General features: G+C 43.7%; 1 protein-coding gene across 3 annotated transcripts in view; it reads right to left on the bottom strand.

Annotated features, from left to right (window-relative positions):
* The window catches only part of babam2 (BRISC and BRCA1 A complex member 2), a 168,746-nt gene that overhangs the window by 139,623 nt on the left and 9,342 nt on the right, over positions 1-19,781 (bottom strand). For all 3 annotated transcript variants that reach the window (XM_078398779.1, XM_078398777.1, XM_078398776.1), the window contains exons 3-4: positions 18,505-18,581; positions 5,896-5,990 (exon numbers count right to left, since the gene is read on the bottom strand). In XM_078398779.1, coding sequence (XP_078254905.1) covers positions 5,896-5,990; positions 18,505-18,581 — 172 coding nt within the window. The remainder of the gene's footprint in view (positions 1-5,895; positions 5,991-18,504; positions 18,582-19,781) is intronic.

Genomic DNA, 19,781 nt, shown 5'->3' with positions numbered 1-19,781 from the left:
CTGTCTTTTGAGGCAGAGAATTCCACAGATTCACAACTCTCTGACTGAAAAAGTTTTTCCTCATCTCAGTTCTAAATGGCCTACCCCTTATTCTTAAACTGTGACCCCTTGTTCTGGACTCCCCCAACATTGGGAACATGTTTCCTGCCTCTAATGTGTCCAACCCCTTAATAATCTTATACGTTTCGATAAGATCTCCTCTCATCCTTCTAAATTCCAGTGTGTACAAGCCTAGTCGCTCCAGTCTTTCAACATATGACAGTCCCGCCATTCCGGGAATTAACCTAGTGAACCTACACTGCACGCCCTCAATAGCAAGAACATCCTTCCTCAAATTTGGAGACCAAAACTGCACACAGTACTCCAGGTGTGGTCTCACTAGGGCCCTGTACAACTGCAGAAGGACCTCTTTGCTCCTATACTCAACTCCTCTTGTTATGAAGGCCAACATTCCATTGGCTTTCTTCATTGCCTGCTGTACCTGCATGCTTCCTTTCAGTGACTGATGCACTGGGACACCCAGATCTCGTTGTACGTCCCCTGTTCCTAACTTGACACCATTCAGATAATACTCTGCCTTCCTATTCTTACCACCAAAGTGGATAACCTCACACTTATCCACATTAAACTGCATCTGCCATGCATCCGCCCACTCACACAACCTGTCCAAGTCACCCTGCAACCAATTTAGTTTACATCGCCTCCCTTTGTCCTTTAAAAATGAGTTACTTGACAAGTATCTTGAATCAAAAGCTCATGTGCTCTGTGTTGCCTCAAGTTGTATTTTTCCTAAGGCTTATTACGATCCTCATTATTACATTTGCAAGCCTTTTAATTTGGCATTGCCCTCTACCAACGCATGATTTTGTTTTTTGTCCCTTGAACTACCTACTTTTCTTTGATCAAATAGTTTAAATAACACAAGTTAAAATGAAACAGAAAACAGAAGCCTATGCTAAACATCATGCTCGTCATTTCTTGGAGAATCCTGGCAATGGACAGGGCAAGTATAAAGGTTAGGGTGGGAGGTGCAAGTCAAAAGGAAAGAAGTGTCACACTGGACTTTGTACCTTGCGTGCCAAATAGAGCAGGCAAGCACCATGATAACCAACCAAGTCATGGTGCTTACTCACTCTGATTACTCAATAATTCCAAGATTATTGAAAATCAAATGACTGATTTTTTTCACCTCCTTTACCTACTCTTACATAGAACAGTATAGAACCGGAACTGGCCCTTCCGCCCACCAGGTCTGCATCGACCATGATGCCAATTTCACTCTTCCCAGCTGCCTGCACATGGCCTGTATCTATCTATTCCCTGCATGTTCATGCGTCTGTGTAAATGCCTCTTAAATGGTGCTACCATATCTGCTTCTACCAAGCCCCGAGGCAGCACGGTCCAGGCACTTGCCCTACTTTGTGTAAATAACCGAGCCTCACAAATCTGCTTTAAACTTTCCCCGTTCTCCCTATGCCCGTGACATTTCCACCCTGGTTAAAAGACCCCAACCATCTCTCCTATCGATACCTCTCACAATTTTAGATACTTTTATCAAGTTGCCCCTCAGCCGTCAAGTTTGTCCAACCTCTCCTTACAGTTAATCCTATCAAATCCAGATAGTATCTTGGTGAATGCGCTCTCTCAAAAGTCCCAACATTATCCTGTGCTGCCTCAGGATCTTTGGATCCTAGGATAGATTTCATCGGGTCCTGGAGACTTATTCCCATTCATGTTTTTCAAGAGGTCCAATGACTTTGCCTCCTTAATACAGGCATTTCCCTCCCTGATCTCACCATCATCCACATCCTTCTCCGTGGTCAATGCCAAAGTAATGTACTCAATTAAGATCTCACCCACTTTCTCTGGCTCCAGGTATAAATTCCCACTTAGTTCTAGAGTGGACATAGCCCTTCCCTAGCTACCCGCTCTTTTTTCAACATAGCTATAATATGCTTTGGGATTTAACAATCCCACATGCTGGCGACACTTCATGTCCGTTTTAGCCCTCCAGATTTCCTTGTTTATGTTCTTTCCTAACCCACAACTCTCTAAACTTGCTTTGTTCAATGGAGAACTTTGTTATCAAAGCAGCCGACAAGGCTGGCACTGGTGTGGTCTGGTGAACTGACCTTTATCGTGCAGAGGCCAAACATCTGCTCTCAGACACATCCTCATATCTCACTCCGGATCTGGATCCCACCAAGACATAAGGGCATTATGTCCCAGATTAACATATCGCGTTTCCTTGGAAGTGCTTCATGCAACGTGCATTTACTTTCTGCTCAAGATTCGCTGATTCAGCCTAGTTATGATCTAATGAACTAATTTCTTCCTCCCATGGCTCCATCCTTTCTCCCCATGTCCAGTCCCATCCGATTTAGTTTTAGTTTAGAGATCCAGACCCTTCAGCCCGCCGAGTCCGCACCAACCAGCGATCCCTGCACACTAACACTATCCTACGCACACACCAAGGACAATTTAAAATTATACCAAATCAATTAACCACAAACCTGTACGTCTTTGATGTGCGGGATGAAACTGAAGATCCCGGAGAAAACCCACGCAGGTCACGGGGAGAACGTACCAACTCCGTACAGACAAGCACCCGTAGTCAGGATGGCACCCGGGTCTCTGGCTCTGTAAGGCAGCAACTCTACCGCTGCGCCACCTGCCCAATTACATCCATGATGCTTCAAGTGCCCTCCTGTCCAATCCCTCTCACCTTTAAGTTTCCATTTCCCTTGACTGTCCTAACTGGTTCATCTTCACCACAGTAGATAACCTCTACATACCTCCAGCCCATAACTGCAGCTTCTAAGTGCCCTCAGATTCTTCCTTGAACAGAAGGCTAGCCAATTCCCCTAAACTAACACTCATTCATTCCTCCTTCAGGCTGAACTTGTCTTCAAGTCCTGAAGGGTCCAGGACCTGAAGGTTAACTGTTTCTCTTTCCATTCGACCCATCCTGAGGGTTTCTTGCATTTGCTGTTTTCACTCCATGATAATGGTACAACAAATAGTATAGTAGAAAAACTAAATGGGCCACTGTCTTTTTATGTAGTAATTCTTATGTTCCTTTGGGAGGTACCACAGTTTATGATAATGCAGCTGATTCTGCACTTCATTTGTATGTACAATATACCTACACTGCCAATAAATTTTCAAAACCAGTTGTAAAATAATTAAAAACAGCATTGTTATAAAGTTTTCATATGTTTGTTATTTTAAAAATCCTTAATATTCCCATTGTTCTAATATCTCCCCCTTTCTTCATTTTCTTCTCAAATGTTTACTGATGTGTGTTCCTTGATGAAGGAAGTAGTGCATTGGACACAATGTCCATAAGGTACCAGACGTAATGGTGACATTGTTGCGCCATTATCTTTTGGCTGTTCCAGTCATTTACTGTGCAAACGCAATGCAGATGATCAGTCAGGTAACATCATGGTCTAGTGTTTGTGATTGGAAAGTAACGGCAAATGATCCGAATCTCTGAACAATTACCACCTACCAAATGCTTTCTCGCTCATATCAAAAACAGTTTTGTGAAAAACGCTTATGATAAGCAAATTTATCTGTTTTTTTGGCTCCAGTGTCTATTACTTTGATCTTAGAATATCTGACAAATTTTTCAATTACACCATGAACTACTAAAAGGCACAAAAGATAAAAACCTGGATTAAGAATTGCAGTTAACATTATCCGTCATTGGAACTTGCAAATATTAGCAGTGTAATGTAATATTAGCAGTTCAGTTTAAGTTCAGTATCTTGCCAAACAAATTTATAAAATTATGAATAGTGAGGGCGGGGCACAGTGGTGCAGCAGTAGAGTTGCTGCCTTACAGTGCTAGAAACTCTGGTTTGATCTTGACTAGAGGCGCTGTCTGTACGGAAATTGTGCATTCTCCCCGTGACTTGTGTGGGTTTTCTCCGGGAGTTGCAGTTTCCTCCCACACTCCAAAGACGTACAGGTTTATAGGCTAATTGGATTGTTAAATTTTTAAATTGTCCCTAGTGTGTGTAGGATAGTGTTAGTGTGCGTGGATCGCTAGTCGATGGGTCAAAGGGCCAGTTTCCGCGCTGTATCTCCAAACTAAGCTTAAAAATTGCATGTGAAATTCAGTTAAATTCAATATCTTACCAAAAGAAAATAATTTATAAAATTTTGAATTTGTGGGATAAGAAATCTGATTTCCAACAATGCCCAGAAGTATCCGATAATGATTGTAGCAGTTTTTAAAGCATTTATTCTTTGAAATAGTAACTTCAGATGGATGGAATCATATTTTTTCAGCTACTCCTTTCCTAATTTGGCTACTGATTTATGTCAGTCGGGCAAGGCAGTGTCATAGACGATGAGTCACTGCACTCAAGAGTTCAATAGACAAGGGCGAGTTTCAAATGGGAAATGAAAGTCTGGGCTAGTAGCTGCGTTGAACAAATACAACATATTCACTGGACAACCTGCGTCATAATTTCTACAAAAAAACCCACCAGCAAAATATAACTTTCCTGAATAAAATTTAAATTAAAAAAAAATTCCCTGGAGATTAAAGCAAAAAAAAAAGTTATCAACTGTTGGCGGTAAAAACCAGTTGAGGGATGCTTCATTGTGTGTTGGAACACCACGTCCTCTAGCGCTTGGCCATTTGCCACATCAGTGGGCGGCTTTTTGACGATTAAAGACACACTTTCAATTGCATCAGGTAATCTTGTCAGAAAGCATTGTTTATAAGCGGGTTGGCCAAACATACCCTTTCATAATCAATATTTGCAAATAAAAAGCATTGACTATCATATCTGATTTTTCTTCCCACCCCACCCCCTCCCCCAAGAAGTTCCTAAGTTACTCGTATAGTAAAGTTGAGTTAAGGGGGTTTAAAAGTTCTTGAGAAAGCTTGTGTTTCGTGCAGTGGATAACACACCGCCCATCTGTAGTGATAAAATTCTGAACACAGAGAAATCTGTAATTACCGCACACATCCTATTTGCCCATTGAAAACAGGGTGTGCACACAGGATACACCATTCCCCCAGATAAATACTCCACATTTTTGTTTGACAGGAAGAATGTGACACAGGAGGCATGTATGAGCCAGAAATTCGCCCGGTTGGTCAGCTATTGGTTCAAAATCTGAAATCTTTTTGTCATCAGCTTTGAGCTTGATTTCACAAAATGTACCCTTCTGTTAAAATAAGTGGCCTGATGACTTTTCCTGTCACCGGGCTCGAACCCTGGAGTCTGCTTCAAAACAAGTTAGTCTCTTCATTAATAAAATAAGCCAAATATTTTTTCAAAGTTCGACAGTCAAGCCACAAGGAAATAGGAAGACTCTTCCTTCTGAAATGGTCCATCCAGCAAACTACTCAGTTCAAAGCCGATCAGAAATAGGCAATAAACAAGTGTAAAAGTTAAAAAGCAACTAGCTCCACATTTACTTGGATCACTTTAAACTACAGAGTGCATCCCAACGACAAAGTAAAATTACTTTGAAAGATGTTAACAACGGCACAAGAAACCCTCAGCAAAAATGTGAACCTTTCATGTCTATGCTCTTGGCTCAAATGAAAGAGGCATATTGCATCTTTTCCCCAAAACATATTGGTGTGTCATAGGGAACAGGAATGTTACATGCACAGAAATACAGTTGATGGCTCTTAAGTACCTTCTTAATGATTAACAGATTTTTTTTGTTGCACAAATTGAGGTTTCATACATAATTAAATACAAATATCCTTTACTAATTATGTTAATAAACACTGTAATAACTTCAATAAAGGGTCATATCAGAGCCCCAGGATCAAATCAATGTCAGACTATTCAGAGGCCACATTCCAAATCTATGTAGCACGAGCAAGAATCAAATTATAAATTTTGAAATAAAACTCACATGAAGCATTGTGGGTTCAGGCAGAAAATCAATATCTTCTCCAAAGATGAAATCTGGAGGAAGGTCTGGATAATGACAGTTGAAAATAATGTCCCCTTGAAAACAATAAGCCAACATTTATTTTGCTATTCATGACTTAATAGTGAAGCTAGTCTTTGCAAAGTCACAACAAAGAGGTCATTTGAATCTGGGCAAGATTCTAATACAACATGTTAGATTATCTAAATTAGTAAGATTTATTTATTCTTTTTCTTGACAATTGTTTTCCTTTATTTCTGCCATTCAAGGTTTTTAGCATCCCACCAGGACACATTTACATTTTCAACTTGTAGTCACTTTCAATCACCTGTGAGCCGTGATAATTTTACAGATTATTCCATTTTCAGGACTAGACACAAAAAGCTGGAGTAACTCAGCGGGTCAGGCAGCATCTCTGGAGAGAAGGAATGGGTAACGTTTCGGGTCAAGACCCTTCTTCAGGTTTTTTTTTTTTTTTTGTCTACCTTCGATTTATACCAGCATCTCCAGTTTCTTTCCTACCATTGTCAGGGCTGAACGTGGCGCAGCAGTAGAGCTGCTGTCACACTGCGCCAGAGGTTCTATCCTGACTACGTGTGCTGTCTGTCCGGGGTTTGTACGTTCTCCCTATGACCGTGTGGGGTTTCCCCAGTTTCCTCCCACACTCCAAAGACGTACAGGCTTGTAGGTAAATTGGCTTCGGTAAAAAAAAATTGTAAATTGTCCCTGGTGTGTAGGATAAGTGCTCGTTTACGGGGTGATTGCTGGTTGGAGTGGACTCAATGGTCTGAAGGGCCTGTTTCCGCGCTGTATCTCCAGTAACCTGGAAATCATTAATTAAATCAATAAGTGCAATCCAGCAGGAGGAACTGGGTGATCAAGAGTGAAACAATGAGCAATTTGCTGCTCCCAACCCAAAAGAGTGTGTGGTGCCATTCAGTGAGATCATAGCAAATTTTCTATCAATCCCCCAGATTGCCAAATGACTTGTAGAAACAAGAAACTGCAGACGTTGGTTTATAATAAAGAACACAACGTACTGGAGTAACTCAGTAGGTCAGGCAGCCAAAATGTAGAAACAAAGAACTACAGATGATGGCTTATACCAAAGATAGACACAAAGTGCTGGAGTAACCCAACGGGTCAGGTAACATCTCTGAAGAAAAAGGACAGATGACGTTTCAAGTCAGGACCATTCTTCAGACCAAAATTAGGTGGGGGGGGGGGAGGGAAGAACTGAATGGGAGAAAAGACCAGAAGAAATTAGGACCGGCAACAAATGACTTCAGGTAGGGTGGTTCATTCCTGAAGAACATGGATCGGTGAATGACCTGTTCTCTGATTTGGCAGTGGTCCATATTAGTAAAATACTAAAGTTCACAGCTCTGAGTAATAAGCTTACATATCAGTCCTATATGGCCATTACTTTGTTCTGGGACTGCCCCCAGTTCAGGATTTTAAGCAAGAAACAGCCCCTTGCCAGCAATCCTGTCAATCCCAAGAAACATTGAAATCCGCCTCAGAATCCTGTGTGTTTCAATGAGATCACCTAATTATTCAGAACTGGAATAGGTTGATCTTACTTAATCTTTCACCAGTGAAGAGATATTGCAGATTTCCTGCAACTTTGCTTCTCCTTTAATTGTCTAATTGATTTTGAATGAAGATATGAAAATTCTTATTTCACACTGATGAGATCAAACATGGTTTTATTACTTCTTCAAAACAAATGTTTATTTGGCGAGGAAAGCTGAAGGCTACAGATATTCTTAGGTCTGTATTAATTATTTCCTGGTACTTTACAAAGTTGATTTCAACATTGCAAATTAGTGGCCTTTATTACTATTAAAAAAAGTTTTTTTGAATTCTAACTCAGTCTGAAGAAGGGTCTCGACCCAAAACGTCACCCATTCGTTCTCTCCAGAGATGCTGCCTGACCCGCTGAGTTACTCCAGCATTATAAGAAAATAACTGCAGATGCTGGTACAAATCGAAGGTATTTATTCACAAAATGCTGGAGTAACTCAGCAGGTCAGGCAGCATCTCGGGAGAGAGAACTCCAGCATTATGGTGTCTACCTTCAAATATTCATCATCAAGTTTGAGATAGCATAATAATTATGTATTCCTATATTTTAAATGTTAGATCGGACATTGATTCTCAACACAAAGTTTGTAAAGGAGCGCCAAATTTGAATTACTAGAAGGCATTTGATTAGGCGCTGCATCAAAAGGTTATTGCAGAAACAAAAAGGTCATATTGAGGTGAGGTGTGGAGAGAAGATTAGCTGGCTAACAGAAAAAGGTTGGCATAGATATTTTTTCTGGTTGCCAAGAGTTTGCAGTGAGTCAGGGGTTATGGGGAGAAGGCAGGAGAATGGGATTGAGAAGGAAAGATATATCAGCCATGATTGATGGGCCTAATTCTGCTCCTAGAACTTACATCATTAGTAAGTAGCCCACGGCAGGGATTGGTATAGTTTCCTCAAGTATTTACGTTATAGAGTCAATTTGAAATGAAGTTCATGAGGATATGACCCAAAAGTAGCTAAGGGCTGAATAGCATAAGTGGAGAATATGACAGGATATACTTAGTTTAAGTGAGTGGCCTAAATGTTGCAAATGGGCAACAAGTGGGGAAATGTGAAACTGCCTACTTTGGCAGAAAGGTATCCATGGTCACCATCATCTAAGCCAGATCAGCCTTCTCTGAGAATGAACCCATGGAAAGCTACTTGTCCAGATGGAACCCCTGGCCACGTCCTCAGAACCCGTATGGACCAGTTGGCAGCAGTATGTGAACATCATTAACTTCTCCTTGTTCGAATCTGAGTTGCCAGCTACTATAAGACCTCCATCATCCCAGTTCCAAAAATAACATGGTAGTTTGCCTTAGTGATTACTCTGACATCTACATCATGAAGGGTTCCAAGAGGCTGGTCATGGCCGGTGTCAACTCTAGCCTCCTGGTCCATGCAATTTGCCATGATTCATTGTAATTTACCTACTGTTTCAACAGGTGCCATCTTGCTGGCCCCAAATTCATCCTTGTAACAACTGAACAAGGTCATGTAAACTCATCTCTAAATTCCTCAACCTTGGACTCAGCAACCCCCTCTGCAATTGGATCCTTGACTTCCTGATCCACTCAGCAAAATAGGTGAAAAATATCCTCTGTGATCATACCCACAATTGTTGCTCCATAAGGTCTGTTCTCAGCCCCATGCTCTTCTGCTTATAAACATGACTGTGCAGCCAAACTCTGCTCTAACTCCACAAAGTTTGCAGAAGACACGGATCACGAACAATGACAAGACGGAGCACAAGAGGGATTGAGAGAGCTTAGTGACATGGTGTCAAGCCAACAACCTCTCCTTTAATGTCAGCAAAACAAAGGGGCTAGCCATCAACTTCAGAAAGTGGGGTGGAGTACAAATCCCACTCTACATCAATACCTATTCAATGGAGACGGTCGAAAGGTTCAAGTTGATATCACCAACAATTTATGTGGTCCATTGACATTGAACGCACACAAATACCTCTACTTCCTTAAAAGACCAAGGAGATTCAGCATGCCTCAAATGACTCTTTCCATTTCCATAGTTACACCTGGTTAGGATGTGCCACATCATGTTTTTGCAACTGCTCTGACCAAAATGCAAGACTTTTTCCACTTGGTGCATGTGACAATAATAAACAGCATGGTCACATTGTTTGAGAGCAAGCAATTTTCTGGCCAGTGCTATGGAGACATGCAGCATGGAAACAACAACTTCAGTCCACCGCATCTCTGCCAATTGTCAGGCTTCCAACAACACTAGTCCAATTTTCATTCTCTGATCCCCGTCAGCTTCCTTTACCTTAGTACTTCTACTCTCCATCCACACTAGGAGCAATTCAAGTACCCAATTAACAGATCAGCCAGCAAATCTTTGGAGGAAACTGGAAGACAGGCAGAACATGCAAACTCCTCAGGCAAGCAACGGTCAGAAGGAAACCCCTGTTGCTCGAGTGTGAGGCAGGAGCACTAACCGTTGTTTGACTGTGCCACCCACCATGCTAATGAGAGTTTGAAGTGCATAAGAAACGGGGAAAGAAAATTAAGAATCTTTCAATGAACACAAATCAATGTGGTCCACTTATTCAATGGTGCAACGAGTGCTGTACTTGGTATATTATTGGCAGCAAGCATACAAGTAGAAACAATATTGCTTGTTAAAAACCCCATGAGCAGAAATAATTATTAGCAGCTGACTCTGTGCATGCAAGCCCATTTCATCAATCTGACCAGCTTTTCCATCTGCAAGGTATTTATCCAGCATCCAATCTGGCATCAATCATGTTTAATACTTATACTGCAATGCCAAAAGCATATTTGTGGCAATCAGTGTGAAACGTATTGAGAATCCCTTCAGGAATCATATATCACACAATATGCAATATCAAAACATATTCGTGTCAATCCGTGTGAAACATATTGAGAATTCCTTTGGAAATCATATCGCAGAGCGGAGCAGAAAAAAAAAGAGAAAATTTATAGATTAGTTTCGTTTCAATGAATGATTTTATATATCTTAATGACTTCCAAATGAAGAAATATAAGAAAATAACTGCAGATGCTGGTACAAATTGAAGGTATTTATTCACAAAATACTGGAGTAACTCAGCAGGTCAGGCAGCATCTCAGGAGAGAAGGAATGGGTGACGTTTCGGGTCGAGACCCTTCTTCAATCTGAAGAAGGGTCTCGACCCGAAACGTCACCCATTCCTTCTCTCCTGAGATGCTGCCTGACCTGCTGAGTTACTCCAGCATTTTGTGAATAAATACCTCCAAATGAAGAAGTGTAGAATGTTTACAATACATGCAATGTCAGGATAGGAGGCAGAACAAATGTGCATAATTATTTGCATAAAAAGCTGTAAATAAAATATTCTTCAGGATGCACAAGTCATTTGGCAGGCTAGTGTTCACTGCCCATGTCCAACTCTTTTTGAGAAGGTGATTGCAAAACAGCTCATGCTGTTGGGAGTTATGTCCACAACACTAATGGGTAGAGAGCGCTGGGATTTTGGCCCTGTGTCAATGAAGGGATGGTACTCCCTATTCACACACGACTGTGTTCCTGCATTCGACACCAACACCATTGTCAAGTTTGCAGACGACACAACGGTGATCGGGCTGATCACTGACGGTGATGAAACAAACTACAGAGCGGACGTGCAGAACCTGGCGGACTGGTGCTCAGATAACAACCTATCCCTAAACACCTCCAAGACCAAGGAGCTGATCATCAACGGGGAATACGCTCCGATCTTTATCAACAGGGACAGTGTGGAGAGTGTCCAGCTTCAAGTTTCTGGGCACTCACATTTCGGAGGACCTCACATGGTCCACTAATACCGCTGCGATGGTCAAGAAGGCACAGCAACGACTTCTACCTGAGAACACTGAAAAAATCTGGTCTGCCCCAACAGCTGCTGATGACCTTCTACCGCTGCACCATAGAGAGCATCCTAACGCATGGCATCCCTGTGTGGTATCTCAGCTGCACGGAGGCAGAGAGTAAAGCTCTTCAGTGGGTAGTCCATAGAACTCAGAGGACTATCGGAACAGAGCTACCAGCCTTGGGGGACATCTACAACACACGATGCCTCAGAAAAGCCGCCAGCTTTCACAAAGACTCCTCACACCCCTGCAAGAGTCTGTTCGAACTTCTACTATCTGGTAGACGCTACAAGGCCTTCTACGCCCGCACCTCCAGACTCAGGAACAGCTTCATCCCCAGGGCCATAGCTGCTATGAACCGGTCCTGCTGAGCCGGATGGTCACATCGCACAGCGAACCGGCACAGACCTACTTGCACTCTATTCTGTTTTAAAACTGTTCCTAATTTTGTTTCATTGGGTTGTTTAAATTTATACTGATTAGCTAATTAATTTATTGCATCGTATGGAAGTCGCATTCCCAATCTCGTTGTACAATGACAATAAAGATATATTGTAGTGTATTGTAATATGTTCCCAAATAAGGATGGTGTGTGACTTGGAAGGGACTTGCAGATGGTGGTGGTCCCATGTGCCTATCGCGCATGTTCTTCTTGGTAGCAAAGGTTAAGGGTTTGGGAGGTGCTGTCATAGTAGTTGGGGCAAGTAGACTCATAGAATCACACAGCATGGAACTAGGCCCTTCGCCCCAACTTTCCCACACCGACTAACATGTCCCATCTACACTAGTCCCACCGGCCTGTGTTTAGCCCCTATCCATCTAAACCTGTCCTATCCATTTACCTTTTAAAATGTTTTTGATAGTACCTGCCTCATCTGCTTCCATCGGCAGCTCGTTCCATATACCGACTACCCTTTGTGTGAAAAGTTATCCCTCGGGATCCTATTGCATTTTTTCCCCCTTACCTTAAAGTAATTGTAGGTTACTGAGTCAATAGCACAACTATAACCATTGTGCATTGGTGGTGGTGGATGGAATAAATATTTATAGTCAATGGGGTGCAAATTAATTTGGTAGCTTTGAGTATGTGTAAGAAGGAACTGCAGATGCGGGTTTAAACTGAAGATAGGCACAAAAAGCTGGAGTAATACTCTGAAGAAGGGTCTTAACCCAAATCGTCACCCATTCCTTCTCTCCAGAGGTGCTGCCTGTCCCAGAGTTATTCCAGCTTTTTGTGTCTATCTTTAGCTTTAAGTAGTGTTGAAGCCGCACTCATTCAGAGCAGTAGACAGTATCCCATCCTCTTCCTTGCTTGTCGCTTGTAAACAATGGAAAGGTTTAGACAATAGACAATAGGTGTAGGAAGAGGCCATTCGGCCCTTCGAGCCAGCACCGCCATTCAAAGTGATCATGGCTGATCATTCTCAATCAGTACCCCGTTCCTGCCTTCTCCCCATACCCCCTGACTCCGCTATCCTTAAGAGCTCTATCTAGCTCTCTCTTGAATGCATTCAGAGAATTGGCCTCCACTGCCTTCTGAGGTTGAGAATTCCACAGATTCACAACTCTCTGACTTTAAAAGTTTTTCCTCATCTCAGTTCTAAATGGCCTACCCCTTATTCTTAAACCGTGGCCCCTTGTTCTGGACTCCCCCAACATTGGGAACATGTTTCCTGCCTCTAACGTGTCCAACCCCTTAATAATCTTATACGTTTCGATAAGATCTCCTCTCATCCTTCTAAATTCCAGTGTATACAAGCCTAGTCGCTCCAGTCTTTCAACATATGATAGTCCCGCCATTCCGGGAATTAACCTAGTAAACCAACGCTGCACGCCCTCAATAGCAAGAATATCCTTCCTCAAATTTGGAGACTAAAACTGCACACAGTACTCCAGGTGCGGTCTCACTAGGGCCCTGTACAACTGCAGAAGGACCTCTTTGCTCCTGTACTCGACTCCTCTTGTTATGAAGGCCAACATTCCATTGGCTTTCTTCACTGCCTGCTGTACCTGCATGCTTCCTTTCAGTGACTGATGCACTAGGACACCCAGATCTCGTTGTATGTCCCCTGTTCCTAACTTGACACCATTCAGATAATACTCTGCCTAGATGGCGCGGTCCAGTCCAGTCGCCGTCGTGGTAGCTCTGCGGGAACTGTGCATTTTAAACTGGTATGTTTACTTTAAAATGATCCCTAAGTGCTCTAGCGTGTGCTAGCACTTAGCATTAACCAATGTATGACCGGGAAACGCTCGTAAAATTAAACTCGAGCGCTACAGGAGCACTATTAAACAGAAATTTACTCACCGATATACCGATAGAGATCATCAAAGGAGCGCACCGCGGCAGCAGCAGTGGGAGCGCAGGTCAGTGGGAAAGTCGGAAAAAACACCGAGGGAAGCGAGGGGGGATTCGGAACAGGCTGAGAACCCAAGCCTTACGTCCACCTCTGCCCAGCATACTTCTGGCCAACGTCCAGTCCCTGGAGAACAAGCTGGATGACCTGAGGGCAAGGATCAGATTCCAGAGGGACATAAAGAACTGTAACATCCTTTGTCTGACCGAAACATGGCTGACCCCGCTGGTGCCTGACCAGGTGATCTGCCCATCCGAGTCCTTCACTGTTTTCCGGGCGGACAGAACGGAAGAATCCGGGAAATCCAAGGGCGGAGGAGTCTGCTTCTTGACCAATAATAACTGGTGTAATCCTGGGAATATTAAGACGCTTTCTCGTTCCTGTTCGCCGGACCTGGAACATCTAACTATCTTATGCCGACCATTCTACCTACCCCGGGAGTTCAGCTCGGTGATCATCACAGCCGTCTATATCCCACCGCATGCGGACACCGACGTGGCACTGTCCACCCTACACGATGTGTTGTGTCAACACCAAAACAAGAACCCTGATGCGGCTGTGCTGGTGGCTGGAGACTTCAATAGGGGAAATCTCAAAAAGGTCATGCCCAACTTCTACCAACACATCACGTGTGTCACCAGGGGGGAAAGAACTTTGGACCACTGCTACACGCCGTTCAGGAAAGGCTACAAGGCCGTTTCTCTCCCTCCTTTTGGGAAATCTGACCACGCTGCCATTTTCCTGCTGCCGGAGTACAAACAACGGATAGTACGGGAAGCGACAGTGACGAGGGACGTAAAGCGATGGGCTGACCATTCAGAGGCCATGCTGCAGGATGCACTGAGCGATGTCGACTGGAACATGTTCCAAGCAAGTTCCAGAGACGTAAATGAGTTTGCGGAAGCGGTTACGGACTTCATTGCCACAATAGCCGATACCATCATCCCCACGGTAAGGGTCAGTATCTTCCCTAACCAAAAACCCTGGGTGGACAGGTCTATTCGCGTGGCCTTGAATGCTCGCACCGCTGCTTACAACTCCGGTCTGGCATCAGGCAACATGGACGACTACAAGGGAGAGTCCTACCGACTGCGAAGGGCAGTGAAGGATGCAAAAAAGAGGTACCGGGACAAGATGGAGTCACAGATGGAGCAGCAGGACACCAGGCGCCTTTGGCAGGGGCTACGGACTATAACTAGCTACAGGTCCAGCACCCCCTCAACCGGAAGTGCCGGCTCCTCCTTAGCTGATGACCTGAACTCTTTTTACGCACGGTTTGAGACGGGTAACACCACCAGCTCGCCGTCTAAAAACAGCACCGAAGGGGCGCTGGCTAGCGAGGCTGGAGGGGGATCCACCGCCGGGGATGTGCACACATTCTCGGTGTCCGAGCATGAGGTGAGGTGGGCTCTGACACGTGTGAACACGAGGAAAGCTGGAGGCCCAGATGGTATATCTGGGCGAGTACTAAAGTCTTGTGCTACTCAGCTTGCTCCAGTGCTCACCACAATATTCAACCTCTCCTTGGCAAAGTCCGTGGTCCCTGCATGCTTCAAAAGATCCATCATTGTACCGGTGCCCAAGAATGCCTCTCCAGCGTGTTTAAATGACTACCGACCGGTGGCCCTCACCTCGGTTGTCATGAAATGCTTTGAGAGGCTAGTCAAGAAGCACATCTGCGCCCTCCTTCCTCGCAACATGGACCCACTACAGTTCGCATACCGTCCGAACAGGTCCACGGATGATGCGGTCTCCCAGGTTCTACACACCGCTCTCTCTCATCTGGACAGCCAGGGGGGCTATGTGAGGATGCTGTTCATTGACTTTAGTTCAGCATTCAACACAATAGTCCCCAGCAGACTGGTTGAGAAGCTGCTGGAACTGGGGCTTAGCACCCCTCTGTGTGCCTGGGTCCTGGACTTTCTCACTGCCAGGCCCCAAGTGGTCAGGATGGGGGAACACACATCTAGCTCCCTCACCCTGAACATAGGATCCCCCCAGGGCTGCGTCCTTAGCCCCCTACAGTACTCCCTGTACACACATGACTGTGGGGCCAGGTTCAGCTCAAACTCCATCATCAAGTTTGCTGATGACACTGTGGTGGTGGGCCGGATCTCCAACAACAATGAGAAGGCCTACCGGGAGGAGGTGGCTGATCTGGCACTCTGGTGTCAGGACAATAGCCTCCTCTTGAATGTCACTAAAACAAAGGAGCTGATTGTGGACTTCAGAAGGGCTAAACATCCAAGGACGTACACGCCACTCGAGATAAATGGGTCTATTGTAGATAGGGTGAGCAGTTTCAAATACTTGGGAGTCCGCATCGCAGAGGATCTGACGTGGGCAACGCACATTGCCGCACTGGTGGGTAAGGCTAAGCAGCGCCTTTACCACCTTAGACAACTGAGGAAATTCAGAGTGTCGCTGAGGATCCTTCATTGCTTCTACTCTGGGGCTGTAGAGAGCATCCTGTCTGGCAACATTACAGTCTGGTTTGGGAACAGCTCTGCCCAGGACAGGATGGCCCTGCAGAGAGTAGTGCGTTCGGCAGAACGCACCATGGGAACTACACTCGTCCCCCTGCAGGACCTATACATCAGGAGGTGCAGATCCAGAGCAAGCAAGATCATGAGGGACCCCTGCCATCCCAGTAACGGACTGTTCCAGATGCTACGATCAGGCAAACGCCTCCGCTGTCACGCTGTGAAAACGGAGAGGATGAGACGGAGCTTCTTCCCACAGGCCATCAGGACTGTCAACTTTTATAACCCCAGAGACTAAATTTTTGTCGACACTTTTTGTGCTATGTTTAGTAACTTATTAACTTTATTTATATGCTGTAACTGTAATTCTTTTTGTGCACAACCCGCAGGCATTGCCACTTTCATTTCACTGCACATCGAGTATGTGTATGTGACAAATAAATTTGACTTGACTTGACTTCCTATTCTTACCACCAAAGTGGATAACCTCACACTTATCCACGTTTGGGGATATGAGGGTGAGTTGCTCACTGCAGAATACTCTGCCTCTGTAATGCCCCTGTGACCACAGTACATCCGACTGGTTTAATTAAATTTTGATCAAAGGTGGTTCCTCTCACTCTCAAAATTTGATAGAGGGGGCTCGGCCAATTTGAGGGTAAACTGAACAGCTATTCAAATTTGTGGGATTTCAATCAAACACAGTGCAAAGAATTTCTTGCAAAAATAGTTGAGAAACAGATTTAACGTTTTGTAAATTGTAAAAAAAAAAAAATCTTTACGTTAATAAGATCGGGAAATGCATTAGATATGCAGCATAAAGATTTCACAGGAACACAGAGATCATTTGGATATCTACCAAGTGGATTCAATTATAGTTTTGAGGAAAAAGTTGAATAAAAACCAAAATGTGACGGTCCTTCCAAAATAGACACATGCACAGTACTGAATCATCACAGTAGCTGCTGTAATATTCTAAAAGCACAGCTTACAAACCCCAGCGCTTTCATGAACATTTGACTCGTCTTCTTCAAAGAACAATTCTTGTCCAGATTCTGGTTTCCACGAGTTGAATTTGTCAAACTCCATTTCCCACATTTTGTCTTACTTGTCAATTTCTTTAGTTTCACCTGCACCTCCTCCAACCTCATCTATTGCATCCGCTGCTTTAGATGTCAACTTATTTACATCGGCGAACCAAGCGCAGGCTCGGCGATCGCTTCGCTCAACACCTGCGCTCGGTCTGCATTGACCAAACTGATCTCCCGGTGGCCGAGCACTTCAACTCCCCCTCCCAGTCTGACCTTTCTGTCATGGGCCTCCTCCAGTGAGGCCCACCGGAAATTGGAGGAACAGCACCTCATATTTCGCCTGGGCAGCTTGCAGCCCAGTGGTATGAACATCGACTTCTCCAACTTTAGATAGTTCCTCTGTCCTTCTCTTCCCCTCCTCCTTCCCAGATCTCCCTCTATCTTCCTGTCTCCACCTATATCCTTCCTTTGTCCCGCCCCCCTGACATCAGTCTGAAGAAGGGTCTCGACCCGAAACGTCACCCATTCCTTCTCTCCCGAGATGCTGCCTGACCTGCTGAGTTACTCCAGCATTTTGTGAATAAATACCTTCGATTTGTACCAGCATCTGCAGTTATTTTCTTATACTCTTTAGTTTAGAGATACAGACACAGCGCGGAAACAGGCCCTTCGGCCCACTGGGTCCGCGCCGACCAGCAATCCCCGCACATTAACACTATCCTACACGCACTAGGGACAATTTTTACATTTACCAAGTCAATTAACCTACAAACCTGCACGTCTTTAGAGTGTGGGAGAAAACCGAAGATCTGAGAAAACGCACGCAGGTCACGGGGAGAACGTACAAACTCCGTACAGGCAGCACCCGCAGTCGGGATTGAACCCTGCAAATTCCACCAACTCCACCTCAAGAATCTTTTTCAGCATTATATTCTAACTTGTGCATCACTTTCTTCTTCACCCCATCCACTCCAGAGCCTTCAGCTATCACAATTTGACGACAATTTGGTCACAAGCTCTTAAAAACGCTCATTTCAATCAAGCTTCCAATAATTTTCGTAGCTCCAGCACTGATGGTCCGTATTTATTACTTTCTACATTAAGATGCTTTTTCTACAAGAATGCAATATAGTCAGTTGAAACGGAATCATCGTTTTTGGACTATTCATGAATAATAAGAGTTACGTAAAAGTCCCCACACTTTCCCTGACATTTTATATTTATAATAATTTCTTTTAAAATGAAACAATTGCTGAATATAAAAATAATTCTCACATTTTAGCGTCTCTCCGGCATACGGAATGTGCAGCTTAAACCGGTCGCAACAGGGTCCAGGTGTTAATGATGTGCATCTGAAAGGAAGGACCAAAGACCAATTTCAAAATAAAAATAGAAAACAATTCCTGATAACATTCATAACTGCTATCAGGAAAATAACTGCAATCACAATTCCAGAAGTTTGTTCAGAGAAAATCCAAATTATTTATTTAGTTAGTATAAAACCAAAATTAAAACTTACTGTCAAATTGCACAGGGATATGTTTTTTTGACTACATCTTCAATAATACAATTATATTAGGTGTCGTAATATAGATTCATAGAGTGATAGTGTGGAAACAGGCCCTTCGGCCCAATTTGCCCATTCCAGCCCAACATGTCCCAGCAGCATTAGTCCCACCTGCCCGCGTTTGGTCCATATCCCTCCAAATCTGTTCTATCCATGTAATCTGTACCAATAGCATCTTGCAGCTCAACACTGAATGAATCATTTCAAAACTCACTGCCTTTGCTTAAAACTACATTCATTTTACACGGCAATTTTTTGCAAATAACACCTAATTACTTTTGAAGTCATGGTTGAAGTTCTTTGCTTAGCATACTCAAGAAATTCCTGTTCTTCATACACCAGAAAAAAGGACAGTGGATACCTCTGTGAACTAGGGTTGGCGAGGGAAAAAAGGACTTGAGTCTATGAAGGAAAGAGGACGTCATGTGAAAAAAGTGAAAGACAAATTAAATATTGGCAGCATGTAAAGCCACCTGCTTAGTATCAGAAGGCTTGTGTATCGGGCTAGTTAAATTAACCTTCAGATCAGCTTGCCTCTTGTAAATGCAAAGATTTTATCATGTGGCACTGAAATTGACAACATATACCAAACACTTGTGTTGCACATTAACAATGTTAAGACTCCTTTTTAGTGCAAGCTCTCAAAAAGTTTTTCCTTTTTACGAGGTGAAAATACACTATGACACAAAAAAGGAATAGGATTCTGTACTTTTCTAACCTTCTACCATAAAACTGAAAACAGTGGCTTGATGAAGATTGTCTACTAAACTGTATCTATCATTAGAAAAGTTACATATAAAGTGAGCTCAAACTATCAGTCCACTTCTCTACGTGTAGGAAGGAACTGCAGATGCTGGTTTACACCAAAGATAGACACAAAGTGCTGGAGTAACTGAGCGGAATAGGCAGCGTCTCTGGAGAGAAGGAATGGGTGACGTTTCGGGTCGAGGCCCTTCTTCAGTCTGAAGAAGGGTCTCGACCCGAA

The sequence above is a fragment of the Rhinoraja longicauda genome, chromosome 5 (genome assembly GCF_053455715.1).
Source record: "Rhinoraja longicauda isolate Sanriku21f chromosome 5, sRhiLon1.1, whole genome shotgun sequence".
In the NCBI taxonomy this organism is placed as follows: Eukaryota; Metazoa; Chordata; class Chondrichthyes; order Rajiformes; family Arhynchobatidae; genus Rhinoraja; species Rhinoraja longicauda.
Note: the sequence above shows the minus strand (reverse complement) of the source record. Positions and strands in the feature narration are given on the sequence as shown.